This window comes from Pinus tabuliformis, chromosome 7, assembly GCF_031772625.1.
Source record: "Pinus tabuliformis cultivar Carrire ecotype Pingquan chromosome 7, CPIR1, whole genome shotgun sequence".
Classification (NCBI taxonomy): domain Eukaryota; kingdom Viridiplantae; phylum Streptophyta; class Pinopsida; order Pinales; family Pinaceae; genus Pinus; species Pinus tabuliformis.
This window is the reverse complement of record NC_142293.1, coordinates 918,079,092-918,092,635: the sequence shown is the minus strand read 5'-3', so window position 1 is coordinate 918,092,635 and position 13,544 is coordinate 918,079,092. Positions and strand designations below refer to the sequence as shown.

Below are 13,544 nucleotides of genomic sequence, written 5' to 3'. Positions count from 1 at the left end.
GTTTTCCATATCTTCTTTTGACACTAAGTAAAAACTGCTGACAACTTTCATGACATCATGCTCTATGAAATGAATGCCTCCCAACCTAATTGAACAACTTTCAACAAAATTCTGCCAAACAAAATATCATATGTCAATAAAAACAAAGTTAAAAAAATATAGCGAGACACTTTCAAGAACGCAAAATACAAATATAAATAACAATACTTACGATGTTTTGTGTCATCTCATTTACTATTTGTTTACACAACTTTGTAAATACCTCTCTCGTGTCATACAATGAATATGATAGTCGGTATTTAATCCTTTCATGTGACTTGGAAGATTTTGTAAGTATGTAAACAACTTCAGTGTCCAGTACAGAACACATATCTATGACTCTTCCCATCACCTCAAAAATTCCATTATCATTCGGTATATCAATATATAGATATATATTTACGCCGTAAGGCGTTCCCCTCTGAAATCAACCTCCCCAATTGCCTTTCTGTCATAATCTTGACCATTAGATGTGTTGTTAGACGATTAAATGTTTTTCCACCGTTGGATGCTATCAAGGCAATTAAATCGGTTCAGTGGCTCCACTGGGTGCATCTAACCCTAAGACTATTCATTACCTGTAACAACTCGGTTCTTTTGTTTTCTTGTTTTCTTTAATCTGGTAATTCTCTGTTTCTTTGCCTGGTTGCAGGTCCTGGGGTTGTTCTGCAATTCAAGGACTTCCAGCACCGAGGAGAGCACTTCCCATTTCTTCTTTTTCAAATACCTGTCTCTGGAACACCGCCGAGTTGGGTTGCAAACTCACAAGCCCTGCCGATGACAGGGCCTATGCAATCTGCCCATGCTTCAGGGGCATCTTCAAGTAGGAGCTCACCGTCAATCTCAGACTATGAAATAATGCAGAAGAGGATTCCAAAAATCATCAAATTTTATTTTGCATTCCAAAATCCATCAAATTCCAGCAAATTTGTCGCGGTAGTGGATCCAAGCATTTTTCATTGGTAAGATGGATGGATTTTGTGCTCTGTAGGTCGGCCGTCTCCGTCCATGGCTTTTAAAATGTTCAATCAAAGTTCTTCCTCTACGACAATATAATGTGGATTCATATTTGAAGAAGAGGATTTTCTCAATGGTTTATAGCTTTGCTGGAGATTGGCGAGAGGAGGATTCAAACCGGCGTCAAAGGATCCATTTATATTGGAGATCCGTGTTCTGCTTTTTGATAATGGATTTTGTTGCATTTTTAAAATCTTGCAGAGATTTTGTTTGCTTTAATTTCAAGCGAGGATATTGTCATCTTTCTCATATGTTTTGGATATCTTCTCTGATTTCGCTGTTATTTGGGTTACGTAGGTTTGGATTTTTTTTGAAATTTTGCAATTGATATACCTAATTGAGCTGAAACCCCAGCTGTGGAGGATATTCGCCGGTAATTTGTGGCCTTTGACGTCGGCTGCTTTTATAACAGGGTTTAATCCGTGTCTTTGAGGTCCCCGGCATCGCTTCTCGTGGAGAGATTTGGCTGGTGGTGTTCCAGGGCGGTGAAATCGGCAAGTTTGCCGTTAGCCATACATTTTGTCATTATTTGGGGAATTTAGACCGTGAAAAGTGCAGTAGGGAGATTAGGTCCCGTTGGTAGAAATTTGGTTTTTTCAGAGCTTGAATTGCCTTTTTTGAGATCAAACCTTTGTTAAGGTTAATTGTGCTTTTTGAGATTTGCGAATGGCTCCAAGTAAGCTAAGGAAAGCTCTCGGTGCTGTGAAGGACCAGACGAGTATTAGTATAGCAAAGGTTGCAAGCAACAATGCGCCGGATCTGGATGTTGCCATTGTAAAGGCAACAAGTCATGATGAAGTACCTATAGATGAAAAATATGTGTATGAAATTTTGCACCTCACCTCTTATTGCCGAGGCTTGCCAGCAGAACTTGCTGCAAAACAAATTGTTAAGGTACCTGTTATCCCCTTTAACACACTTTGGTAAAAAATTGACAGGCTAGGAATTGAATTGAAAACTTGCCCTTTAAACAAGTGTTTGCTCTACCACTAACCTGTGTGGTGCTTTGTGATAGGTACCATTAGCAGTTTGATCTAAAGGTGTTGATTGCAACCTTTGACATATATGTGCTATTGGTGAATAGGGTTGAAAATGTGGGCCAAAATCTCTTCATATTTTTGGTATTTGTCACAATTATTGGGTGGTGTGAAGTGAAAACTATGTTGATTGTGTTGGAGTTTATATCAGATTCTATCATTCTTGTAGTGTATCTGCTATTAGTGTATGCATCACCTATGAGTGAACTTTGTTGGAAATTACGAAGTTCTGTTTTACGTTTCTGCTATTGGTTATCAGGTTAAAAAGAATAGTTTTTGTGTTATTTGTTTCTGGTATGATTAAAACTACTATTTAAAAAATTATACAATTCCTTTGTAGGTCCTTTATTGGTGGATTGGTATTTGTCACAATTATTGGTGGTGTGAAGTGAAAACTATGTTGGTTGTGTTGGAGTTTGTATCAGATTCTATCATTCTTGTAGTGTATCTGCTATTAGTGTATACATCACCCATGAGTGAAATTTGTTGGAAATTATGAAGTTTTCTTTTAGGTTTCTACTATTGGTTATCAGGTTAAAAAGAATAGTTTTGTATGCATCACCCATGAGTGAACTTTGTTGGAAATTAGGAAGTTTTCTTTTAGGTTTCTGCTATTGGTTATCAGGTTAAAAAGAATAGTTTTGTGTTATTTGTTTCTGGTATGATTAAAACTACTATTTTTTAAATTATGCAATTCCTTTGTGGGTCCTTTATTGGTGGACAGGGTAGTGATGATTATGTGTATGATATCTTATCTCAGTCTAACTCTGATTAGTCATGTTATCAGAATTCTGGAAACCAGCTGTACCCTCCTCGGAGAAGGAGTATTGCGAATCTGTTGGTCTACCATGGAAAGAACTTTGCAAGGCAAAAAAGTACGTAAGTTGTTACGATTCTATACTTAATTGGAATGATTCGGCAGGCGAAGAGGCTTTTCACCTTGCCAAGGAAAGATATTGGGCCAAGTATAGTGGGCATTCCTGTCACTCTCCTCCTCCTGACCCCGACATATACATTGATGTGATTGATTGTAATGCAGAACAACAGTTAGATGTTGATTTTCGAGACAGAGCTGACTCTGAATCAGAAAATCTGGACATTGAAAAGCTGCCAGATAGAGGTCAAGAGACACTAATTCCATTCGATATTAAGAGTCATTCAACTGAGATTCAAGAGAAAGAAAGGCCATTTGGACTTGGGTATTATGTTTCTGGCTCTTGCAGCTATACACATATTTGTAATGTTGTCGATCTTTATACTGTTGAACCTTAGTTACCCGATCATTACAAACTGACATTGGTAACTGCAGGAATCAATAGTTCAAGGCAGGTCCTGTGCGTGCATAGCACTCTGCATGGGCATATTTGCTGGAGTAGCTCTGCAAAAACAATTTAGGGAGAATGTGCAGTCGAGTTTTAATGTCAATCGATTCGTTGACAATCATTTCCCCAATAGTCATACCATCAACCAAACTCATCTATTACTTGCAATGCTTGGAGTTGATGATGATTTGGTATCAAACAGTAGTCCAGATCAAAGTGTAGATCTTGTAGATGAGAGAAAAACCTTGGAAGATTATTTCTATGGACGTTATAGCCGTTCAACAAGCTTTGATTGATTTAAATCTACTTCTCTAAGCTTCATAATTTTTCATTTCCCCAATAGTCATACTATCAACCAAACTCATCTATTACTTGCAATGCTTGGAGTTGATGATGATTTGGTATCAAACAGTAGTCCAGATCAAAGTGTAGATCTTGTAGATGAGAGAAAAACCTTGGAAGATTATTTTTATGGACGTTATAGCCGTTCAACAAGCTTTGATTGATTTAAATCTACTTCTCTAAGCTTCATAATTTTTCTTACTCCTTGCTTCTGTAAAAGCTTCAATATTTTATATTTGGTGTATTACTGTGAGCCAATGTCACTACTTAGCCGTGTTCAATTTCAATCACTCTGCATATTGGCTGAAGCTGTGTCTGCAAGATAGAATTGATGAAAATATATATGCATGTCCTACGAGAAACATGAGAGAAAATTAATAAACATAGCAAATCCTTGGGTATGGGCTTGTGACTAAATAGATACTAGCCGTAGGTCTCAGATTGCATTCCAAGGGTCAAAAATATGAGCTAAGCTGCCTGCCAGTATCATCCAATCTGAGCATCAATAGCAGTGTCAGTCAGTCTACAGTATATGATTTAAAATTGGTGTTGGCTCATCGGCAGCATAGGAAATCATAGCATCCACCCTCCGGAACAAGAAATAAATACTAGAATTCAGATTTAGACCAGCAGACATGTTAGTACCAGAGCAAATGAGAATGCTATTATACCTGCAAATGAAAATGCTATTATACCTGAGGACTTTACCTGCAAATGAAAATGCTATTATACCTGAGGAGTTTTGGCCTTCAAAAGTCAGTAAGTAAATCATCTCGATCACAATTGTTTTTTTTCTTCTTTATTATGGTGAATAGGTAATTTGTTGGAGTAATTTGGGCTAGACCGCTGAAGATTAAATCTAGTAGCTACCTACTCCTTAAACCTTATCACAATGGACCAAAAATACCCATTGGATTTGAAACCAGATTGAAGAAATAACATCCCATAATACCAACGACTTAACCCTCGCGCAAAAACATCCTCATCACATCATTGTTATAGATATACTCACATCAACCTGAAAACTTCGCCCCTGAACTCGGTAAATCAACTCCATCTCTCAATTGTAAATTGTTATGCATGTCATTATTCACACCAGGCACCTATCAATCATATTAACATAGAAAAGAAGACCTACAAGTAAAAGATGACCTACGGGACACCAAAACTGCTTACCCTAATAAGTGCATCACATTGACTCGACGATTTGCACAGCAAGACCAGCATTGGGATTAGCACATCTTTTTAAAACTTAATTATTTATTTGGAAAAATTGAGAAACAGACCAGAATGGTAAAGAAAAAACAAAGTTATGTTTTTTAGGAAGCGAGCAAAAGAGCAGATCGTACCAAACTTATGTATTGCTTACAAACTATATGCCATAACACAAGAAAAGACAAATAAGCTATATTGAGAAAGCCTGAAAAGGAAAACAGTTTCCCAAAGCAAAAGACTGGTGTTCTTACCAGGGAAATGCTTGCCAACTATTCTCAAAATACTACGACCAGCTTTGTCTGTCCCCTCCACCTTCAATACCTGAAGATCTTCAATATCAGAATAATCATCTTCCACAAGAGAGACTTGAGAAGAGATGGGTGGTGAACCACATGCATGCCAAACTTTTTGATTTCCACTTGTTCCTAAAGACCCACAATCCACAACAACTAGGTCAAAGGCCATTGTAACTACACAGGAAGGGATTCCTTGGCAATCTATATAACGCACCCACCCACTACCTTCAGTGGCTTATAAAGCAGACTCCAATCATCGTTATAGGTTATAATTGTGCATAAAAGTTGTGTCAGAGGACCCAAAACCAGGCTCAATCTTCAAAATACTCGATCCAGCATAGGCCCATGGTTTTGAATTTAAAGGTGGCACAGTTGGGGATCCCTATGACCGAGCTTATCCATTATCCTTTATGCATGCAGAGATTCCTAAAATGGGGATTTTAGGATATTCCCAGAATCTACCCCATTCAGACCAGACAATTGAACAGTCACACCACCTTCTCTTGTCTTCTTCACATCAAGTAATCAGACAATTGAACAGCCACACCACCTTCTTTTTGTCTTCATTCATATCAATGTTTCAAGATCAGCAATATCAGAATCTTATCCTCTCTGTATCCTTTTGCGATTAGTGTCGCTGGAAATTACATTAGAGGTGATTTGGAGGAAAAAATTAGTTTTTGATACAAGGATGGAGCCCTCATTCTTCCATCACAATCTTGTTATACTAAACTGAACGATTGCAGTATTATTCATGTTGTTGGCAGACCCCTCATCTTTGTGGATGCTGGAGTCTATATATTAGAATATAATAAAGGAATGGACAGGAAATAACGATGGAAGAAAGTCTATAAGCACTTTTTAAGGCATTTCAGCACACCTCGGTAACTAATTTAATCATTTGCACATTTCATGTCTTTTGGTGAGCATTTCTTGTCTTTTGTCTTGTGTTTCTTTGCTTGTTTAAAACTTTTGAACAATTAATATCATTCAACGTTTTTGTGAATTAATTAAAGTCTGGCCAATTTTAGCTGAAGAATCCATTGCTACTGCGTTGTAGCATTTCTTTTTGCATTCTGGTCAGGTGAGGCAGTAAACCTTGGTGCATATTTAGCAATAATGGCCCTAGTGTCTTTTAACTCCTGAATTTATATTTTATGCGACAGCCAAAGAACTTGTAGCTTGTTAATTGAAAAGAAAAACTTAATGTTGGATGATAGAGCTTGACATTATTCTTGTGGTTGATCTCTATCAGATGAGTTTATGATTACACTCCATTGGCTGACATTGGAATGATGGCCATCTTATTTACACTTCATTGGCTCACTGAAGAGTAGAATATGTAAACAACTTAATAGTGATTATTCATAGTGAACCAAAACAAGTTCTAACTGATCTAATAAAATTGAAAGTTGAATAGCCACTGTAAACGCTTGTGATAACAAACATTACTTATGAGAACAATAGTGTTTGACAATAGATTTCTAATTAGCAACTTTTTCTTTTCTTTGGATTAATACAATTGTGTCTCTTCTTGTGGTCACTTGTTTTAGTGACCCACTGGTGCTCACTAGAGCTGAAAATTTTCTTGTCCTTGCCTTTGGAGCAATTGTATGTATGTGGAAGGAAAAGCAAGTATGATATCGCTATTGATTTTCCAGACCAATGTTATGTACTTTTTCAGGTCTGAAGATGTGTAACTTGTGGTTTAGCTTGGTACATTCTCTTGTATACCACTTTACTTTGACTTTGTCAATATCATAAGTCCAGTGGCAATTTAAGTGTATGTCTGCACGGCAGAACTGTTTGCAGGGCAGAACTGCATTGGGCTTGAACTTTTCTAAAAAATTACATTGTATTTAAAGAAATATGGTGTCCAGATAGCGTAGAACTCCAAACATCAAATCTCTTTGCTCCTTGTAGGCTTGAACCAATATCTCTTTTAGAGAAATTCAACAACTCTAATTTAGCATCCTTGTAGTAGATTATGTTTTGTAAACACAGACTTATCATTGGATTCAGAACAAAGCATGATAAACTGTATCTGAGTTGCTGCTCCTTGAATGTGGACAATCTATGTTTACAAATTTTTATTGAAATTGGATAATTGTGTTGCAAATTTGAATTGTGGCTATGCATAGGTAATGCCTGCTTATATTTTGGCATTTTTTAATTTTCAATCTGGTTTTTTTTAAATAATCTTTTTCCTGTTAACAGATTTAGTTTATACTCGGTTCGGCCTTAGTAAAGGCATTAATCTATTTTTTATGTGTTTTTTGGGTTCTAGGCATTTAATATAGAATGATGTTTCCTTCCTTTTAGGATTTGGTATGTTATTTATACTGAGGTAAGAGAAGTCCAAAGGAGGCCTTTTTATGTTATGGCCTTGTATATCTTTGTCTTAGCTACGAAGGATTAAATCCTTGCTTTTCCATGTGATGTACTGAAATAAAAACTAGCTGTAGAGAATATTGTAGAATTCATCTTGTTGGAAGTTTGTCATGCTAATAATTGACTATTTGACATTGCAGGCTGGGCTCAGAATATACGGTGCAGACAGTATCAAGATTGTTCTCTTGTGCTGTTTGTCAAACTGACATCACACCTAGTGAGGGCATTTTTATGCATGCTGGCCTTCAGATAAGAATTTTGCAGCATGGGGTCAAAACTTTGTTGATGACAAGCATCACCTTTTGCGCATCATAGATCCTACTCTTCGACCAGAGGTTGAAGGAAGGGAAGAAATCTTAGTGTCTGTGGGGATTGCATTGAATTGTGCTTCTGCTTCCCCTCAAAAGAGACCATCAATGAAGGAGGTATTGCATTTTCTAGAAAAAATGCCATCATCCACAACCGATTAACCAATTCTTTCTTCCTATGTAGCATCCTTGCTTTGACATAAGTTGGACAGAGATGAGGACTTACACCCACATTCCATATTCAACAGCTCTACATAGACATTGACATAAATCATATAGACATCTCTCTGATTGGGACTCAGCAACAGAAAAACTTTGTTGTTAACTCAGCTGCTTATGAAATGGCCAGAGTCTTCTTAAAAATTTCAATATTTCTACAGTTGAGGATGGTAGCAAAGCTCAGGGATCAAACTTAACTCCATGCTTATGAGGCATCCGCATTCTCACAGTCTACTTGCAGCTCATTCTCAGTTTTAACGGGAAGGTGATATATGGTGTATTATTGTTGTAGTGGCAGGGAATGGATTTTATCCATTCACTGGAGGAAAAAAATACCTGGTCACAATGTGTTTGTTTGATTTAGACTGGTAATTTTTTGTTTCAATAGCTATCGAATGCTGGAGGAAGGCTTATCATTGCAACTGATGGTGTTTGGGATGCATTGAGCTCTGAGAAGGCTGCAAATTGTTGTCGAGGCTTGCTAGCAGAACTTGCTGAAAAACAAATTGTTAAGGTACAAATACTTTTGACAAGGATAAGCGATCAATGTCACCATCTTTAAGTTTATTTTCTATCATAGGCTAACCGATTTAGCTGTAGGAGGCTTTGAGGATAAGAGGACTTAGTGACGACACTACATGCATTGTAGTGGATTTGATGCCACCTGAGAAATCCGCACCACCAGCTCCAGTTAAGAAGGAAGGCAAATTTAAGAATTGTTTCAGAAGGAAATTCACTGATTCATCGTCTAATTCAGTTGAAAAGCAGCAAAATATAGACATTTTCCAGGAAATCTTTGAGGAGGGGTCAGCAGTGCTCGCTGAAAGGTAGATAGCCATTTCCAGCTTAGCATCCTTGCAGTAGATTATGTTTTGTAAACACAGACTTATCATTGGATTCAAAACAAAACATGATAAATTGTATCTGAGTTGTTGCTCCTTGAATGTGGACAATCTTTGTTTACAAATTTTTATTAAAATTGGATAATTGTGTTGCAAATTTGAATTGTGGCTATGCATGGGTAATGCCTGCTTATATTTTGGCATTTTTGAATTTTCAATTTTTCAATCTGTTTTTTTTTTAAATAATGTTTTTCCTGTTAACAGATTTAGTTTATACTCGGTTCAGCCTTAGTAAAAGCATTAATCTATTTTTTATGTGTTTTTTGGGTTCTAGGCATTTAATATAGAATGGTGTTTCCTTCCTTTTAGGATTTGGTATGTTATTTATACTGAGGTAAGAGAAGTCCAAAGGAGGCCTTTTTCTGTTATGGCCTTGTATATCTTTGTCTCAGCTACGAAGAATTAAATCCTTGCTTTTCCATGTGATGTACTGAAATAAAAACTAGCTGTAGAGAATATTGTAGAATGCATCTTGTTGCAAGTCCATCATGCTAATAATTGTGTATTTGACATTGCAGGCTGGGCTCGGAATATACGGTGCAGACAGTATCAGGATTTTTGCTTGTGCTGTCTGTCAAACTGACATCACACCTAGTGAGGGAATTTCTGTGCATGCTGGCCTTCAGATAAGGATTTTGCAGCATGGGGTCAAAACTTTGTTGATGACAAGCATCGCCCTTTGCGCATCATATATCCTACTCTTCGACTAGAGGTTGAAGGAAGGGAAGAAATCTCAGTGTTTGTGGGGATTGCATTGAATTGTGCTTCTGCTTCCCCTCAAAAGGGACCATCAATGAAGGAGGTATTGCATTTTCTAGAAAAAATGCCATCATCCACAACCGATTAACCAATTCTTTCTTCCTATGTAGCATCCTTGCTTTGACATAAGTTGGACAGAGATGAGGACTTACACCCACATTCCATATTCAACCGCTCTACTTAGACATTGACATAACTCATATAGACATCTCTATGATTGCGACTCAGCAACAGACAAACTCTGCTGTCAACTCAGCTGCTTATGAAATGGCTAGAGTCTTCTTAAAAATTTCAATATTTCTACAGTTGAGGATTGTAGCAAACCTCGGGGATCAAACTTAACTCCATGCTTATGAGGCATCCGTGTTCTCGCAGTTTACTTGCAGCTCATTCTCAGTTTTAATGGGAAAGTGATATATGGTGTATTATTGTTGCAGTGGCAGGGGATGGATTTTATCCATTTACTGGAGTAAAAAAAATACCTGGTCACAATGTGTCTATTTGATTTAGACTCGTAATTTTTTGTTTCAATAGCTATCGAATGCTGGAGGAAGGCTTATCATTGCAACTGATGGTGTTTGGAATGCATTGAGCTCTGAGAAGGCTGCAAATTGCTGTCGAGGCTTGCCAGCAGAACTTGCTGCAAAACAAATTGTTAAGGTACAAATACTGTTGACAAGGATAAGCGATCAATGTCACCATCTTTAAGTTTATTTTCTATCATAGGCTGACCGATTTAGCTGTAGGAGGCTTTGAGGATAAGAGGACTTAGGGACGACACTACATGCATTGTAGTGGATTTGATCCCACCTGAGAAATCCACACCACCGGCTCCAGTTAAGAAGGAAGGCAAATTTAAGAATTTTTTCAGAAGGAAATCCACTGATTCATCGTCTAAGTCAGTTGAAAAGCAGCGAAATATAGACATTGTCCAGGAAATCTTTGAGGAGGGGTCAGCAATGCTCGCTGAAAGGTAGATAGCCATTTCCAGCTTAGCATCCTTGCAGTAGATTATGTTTTGTAAACTTAGACTTATCATTGGATTCAGAACAAAGCATGATAAATTGTATCTGAGTTGCTGCTCCTTGAATGTGGACAATCTATGTTTACAAATTTTTATTAAAATTGGATAATTGTGTTGCAAATTTGAATTGTGGCTATGCATGGGTAATCCCTGCTTATATTTTGGCACTTTTGAATTTTCAATTTTTCAATCTAGTTTTTTTTAAAATAATCTTTTTCCTGTTAACAGATTTAGTTTATACTCGGTTCAGCCTTAGTAAAAGCATTAATCTATTTTTTATGTGTTTTTTGGGTTCTAGGCATTTAATATAGAATGGTGTTTCCTTCCTTTTAGGATTTGGTTTGTTATTTATACTAAGGTAAGAGAAGTCCAAAGGAGGCCTTTTTCTGTTATGGCCTTGTATATATTTGTCTCAGCTACGAAGGATTAAATCCTTGCTTTTCCATGTGATGTACTGAAATAAAAACTAGCTGTAGAGAATATTGTAGAATGCATCTTGTTGCAAGTCTGTCATGCTAATAATTGAGTATTTGACATTGCACGCTGGACTCGGAATATACGGTGCAGACAGTATCAAGATTGTTCGCTTGTGCTGTCTGTCAAACTGACATCACACCTAGTGAGGGCATTTCTGTGCATGCTGGCCTTCAGATCAGGATTTTGCAGCATGGGGTCAAAACTTTGTTGATGATAAGCATCGCCTTTTGCGCATCATAGATCCTACTCTTCGACCAGAGGTTGAAGGAAGGGATGAAATCTCAGTGTCTGTGGGGATTGCATTGAATTGTGATTCTGCTTCCTCTCAAAAGAGACCATCCATGATGGAGGTATTGCATTTTCTAGAAAAAATGCCATCATCCACAACCGATTAACCAATTCTTTCTTCCTATGTAGCATCCTTGCTTTGACATAAGTCGAACAGAGATGAGGACTAACACCCACATTCCATATTCAACAGCTCTACTTAGACATTGACATAACTCATATAGACATCTCTATGATTGGGACTCAGCAACAGACAAACTCTGCTGTCAACTCAGCGGCTTATGAAATGGCCAGAGTCTTCTTAAAAATTTCAATATTTCTACAATTGAGGATTGTAGCAAAGCTCAGGGATCAAACTTAACTCCATGCTTATGAGGCATCCGCGTTCTCACAGTTTACTTGCAGCTCATTCTCAATTTTAATGGGAAGGTGATATATGGTGTATTATTGTTGTAGTGGCAGGGAATGGATTTTATCCATTTACTGGAGGAAAAACATCCCTGGTCACAATGTGTCTGTTTGATTTAGACTGGTAATTTTTTGTTTCAATGGCTATCGAATGTTGGAGGAAGGCTTATCATTGCAACTGATGGTGTTTGGGATGCATTGAGCTCTGAGAAGGCTGCAAATTGCTGCCGAGGCTTGCCAGCAGAACTTGCTGCAAAACAAATTGTTAAGGTAGAAATATTGTTGAAAAGGATAAGTGATCGATGTCACCATCTTTAAGTTTATTTTCTATCATAGCCTAGCCGGTTTAGCTGTAGGAGGCTTTGAGGATAAGAGGACTTAGGGACGACACTACATGCATTGTAGTGGATTTGATCCCACCTGAGAAATCCGCACCATGAGCTCCAGTTAAGAAGGAAGGCAAATTTAAGAATTGTTTCAGAAGGAAATCCACTGATTCATCGTCTAAGTTAGTTGAAAAGTAGCAAAATATAGACATTGTCCAGGAAATCTTTGAGGAGGGGTCAGCAATGCTCGCTGAAAGGTAGATAGCCATTTCCAGCTTAGCATCCTTGCAGTAGATTATGTTTTGTAAACACAAACTTATCATTTAAAATTGCAAAGGGAGTAGCCAGAGGCCTGGCTTACTTACATGAAAGGAAGTTTGTTCATGGAAATATTAAGCCAAGCAACATCCTTCTGGGCTTTGACATGGAGCCATGCATAGCAGATTTTGGGCTAGAAAAGCTACTGGACACTGTCAATGTCAAGTATAGTAGCTCTACTATCCACCTAAGGAACCTTGAAGGTATATTTTCAGGGAGCAAACGATGAGAGGTTGTATCCTCCATGGTCACTCTAGAAATCCTTATAAACCCATGTAAATATGGTCTTTGATTAATATAAAACCTTAAGTTACAAAATTTCTCTCTCTCTCTCTCTCTCTATATATATATATATATATATATGTATGTCTTATTGATAACCAAATATGTATATATTATTTAGACGTATCTTTCTCTCAATTATAAAATCTCTTAGATTTTCGGCCAATCTTGCTTTAAATTATAAAAAATTGTGAAATATTGGCGAATCTTTTGTTAAAATATTAGACCTTATAAATAATAGGAAAATATTTTCTACTAAAATATAATTTACTCATTTTCCACACTAGGGAAAATATGCCTACATGCCTACTTTTCATCATCTAATAGGTTTTTATGATGCACTCCTGCAAATCTATTTGTTTGTTTTGATCCCTTTTACAACAAAGGTCATGTATGTGTTAATCTAACCTCCACTTCCCTCAATCTTGGGAGATATTAATGTGTGCACTCTCACTTCATGAATATCAACTCTAGTAATTAAATTACATCCATATCCTTGAGAGCTTGTGTTATCCATGTTGATGTAATTAGATGTAGCCTTAAACCTATTTCTTTAAGGAGAAGCACCATTAGG

General features: G+C 37.2%; 2 protein-coding genes across 3 annotated transcripts; both read left to right on the top strand.

Annotated features, from left to right (window-relative positions):
• Positions 1-703: 703 nt before the first annotated feature.
• On the top strand, positions 704-3,739 carry LOC149250654 (uncharacterized). Of its 2 annotated transcripts, XM_089459167.1 has the most exons (4): positions 705-1,950; positions 2,881-2,968; positions 3,133-3,292; positions 3,403-3,739. In XM_089459167.1, exons 1-4 carry the CDS (start codon positions 1,723-1,725, stop codon positions 3,410-3,412), a joined length of 486 nt encoding a protein of 161 aa, XP_089315293.1. In that variant the 5' UTR covers positions 705-1,722; the 3' UTR covers positions 3,413-3,739. The 2 variants fall into 2 exon arrangements, with proteins under 2 accessions (XP_089315292.1, XP_089315293.1); XM_089459166.1 differs by having other exon boundaries at positions 704-1,950; positions 3,133-3,739.
• A 4,779-nt stretch (positions 3,740-8,518) lies between these two features.
• LOC149250653 (putative protein phosphatase 2C 69) lies at positions 8,519-9,742 on the top strand. Its single transcript, XM_089456461.1, has 2 exons — positions 8,519-9,013; positions 9,607-9,742. Exons 1-2 carry the CDS (start codon positions 8,844-8,846, stop codon positions 9,716-9,718), a joined length of 282 nt encoding a protein of 93 aa, XP_089312587.1. The 5' UTR covers positions 8,519-8,843; the 3' UTR covers positions 9,719-9,742.
• The last annotated feature ends 3,802 nt before the right edge of the window (positions 9,743-13,544 follow it).

Bases quoted from the DNA above. Each gene is read 5' to 3' on its own strand.
- LOC149250653 (XM_089456461.1), top strand. From the start codon at position 8,844: ATGCCACCTGAGAAATCCGCACCACCAGCTCCAGTTAAGAAGGAAGGC. The intron at 9,014-9,606 runs GTAGATAGCCAT...TTGACATTGCAG, and splicing joins TCAGCAGTGCTCGCTGAAAG to GCTGGGCTCGGAATATACGG.
- LOC149250654 (XM_089459166.1), top strand. From the start codon at position 1,723: ATGGCTCCAAGTAAGCTAAGGAAAGCTCTCGGTGCTGTGAAGGACCAG. The intron at 1,951-2,880 runs GTACCTGTTATC...TCATGTTATCAG, and splicing joins CTGCAAAACAAATTGTTAAG to AATTCTGGAAACCAGCTGTA. The intron at 2,969-3,132 runs GTACGTAAGTTG...ATTGTAATGCAG, and splicing joins GAACTTTGCAAGGCAAAAAA to AACAACAGTTAGATGTTGAT.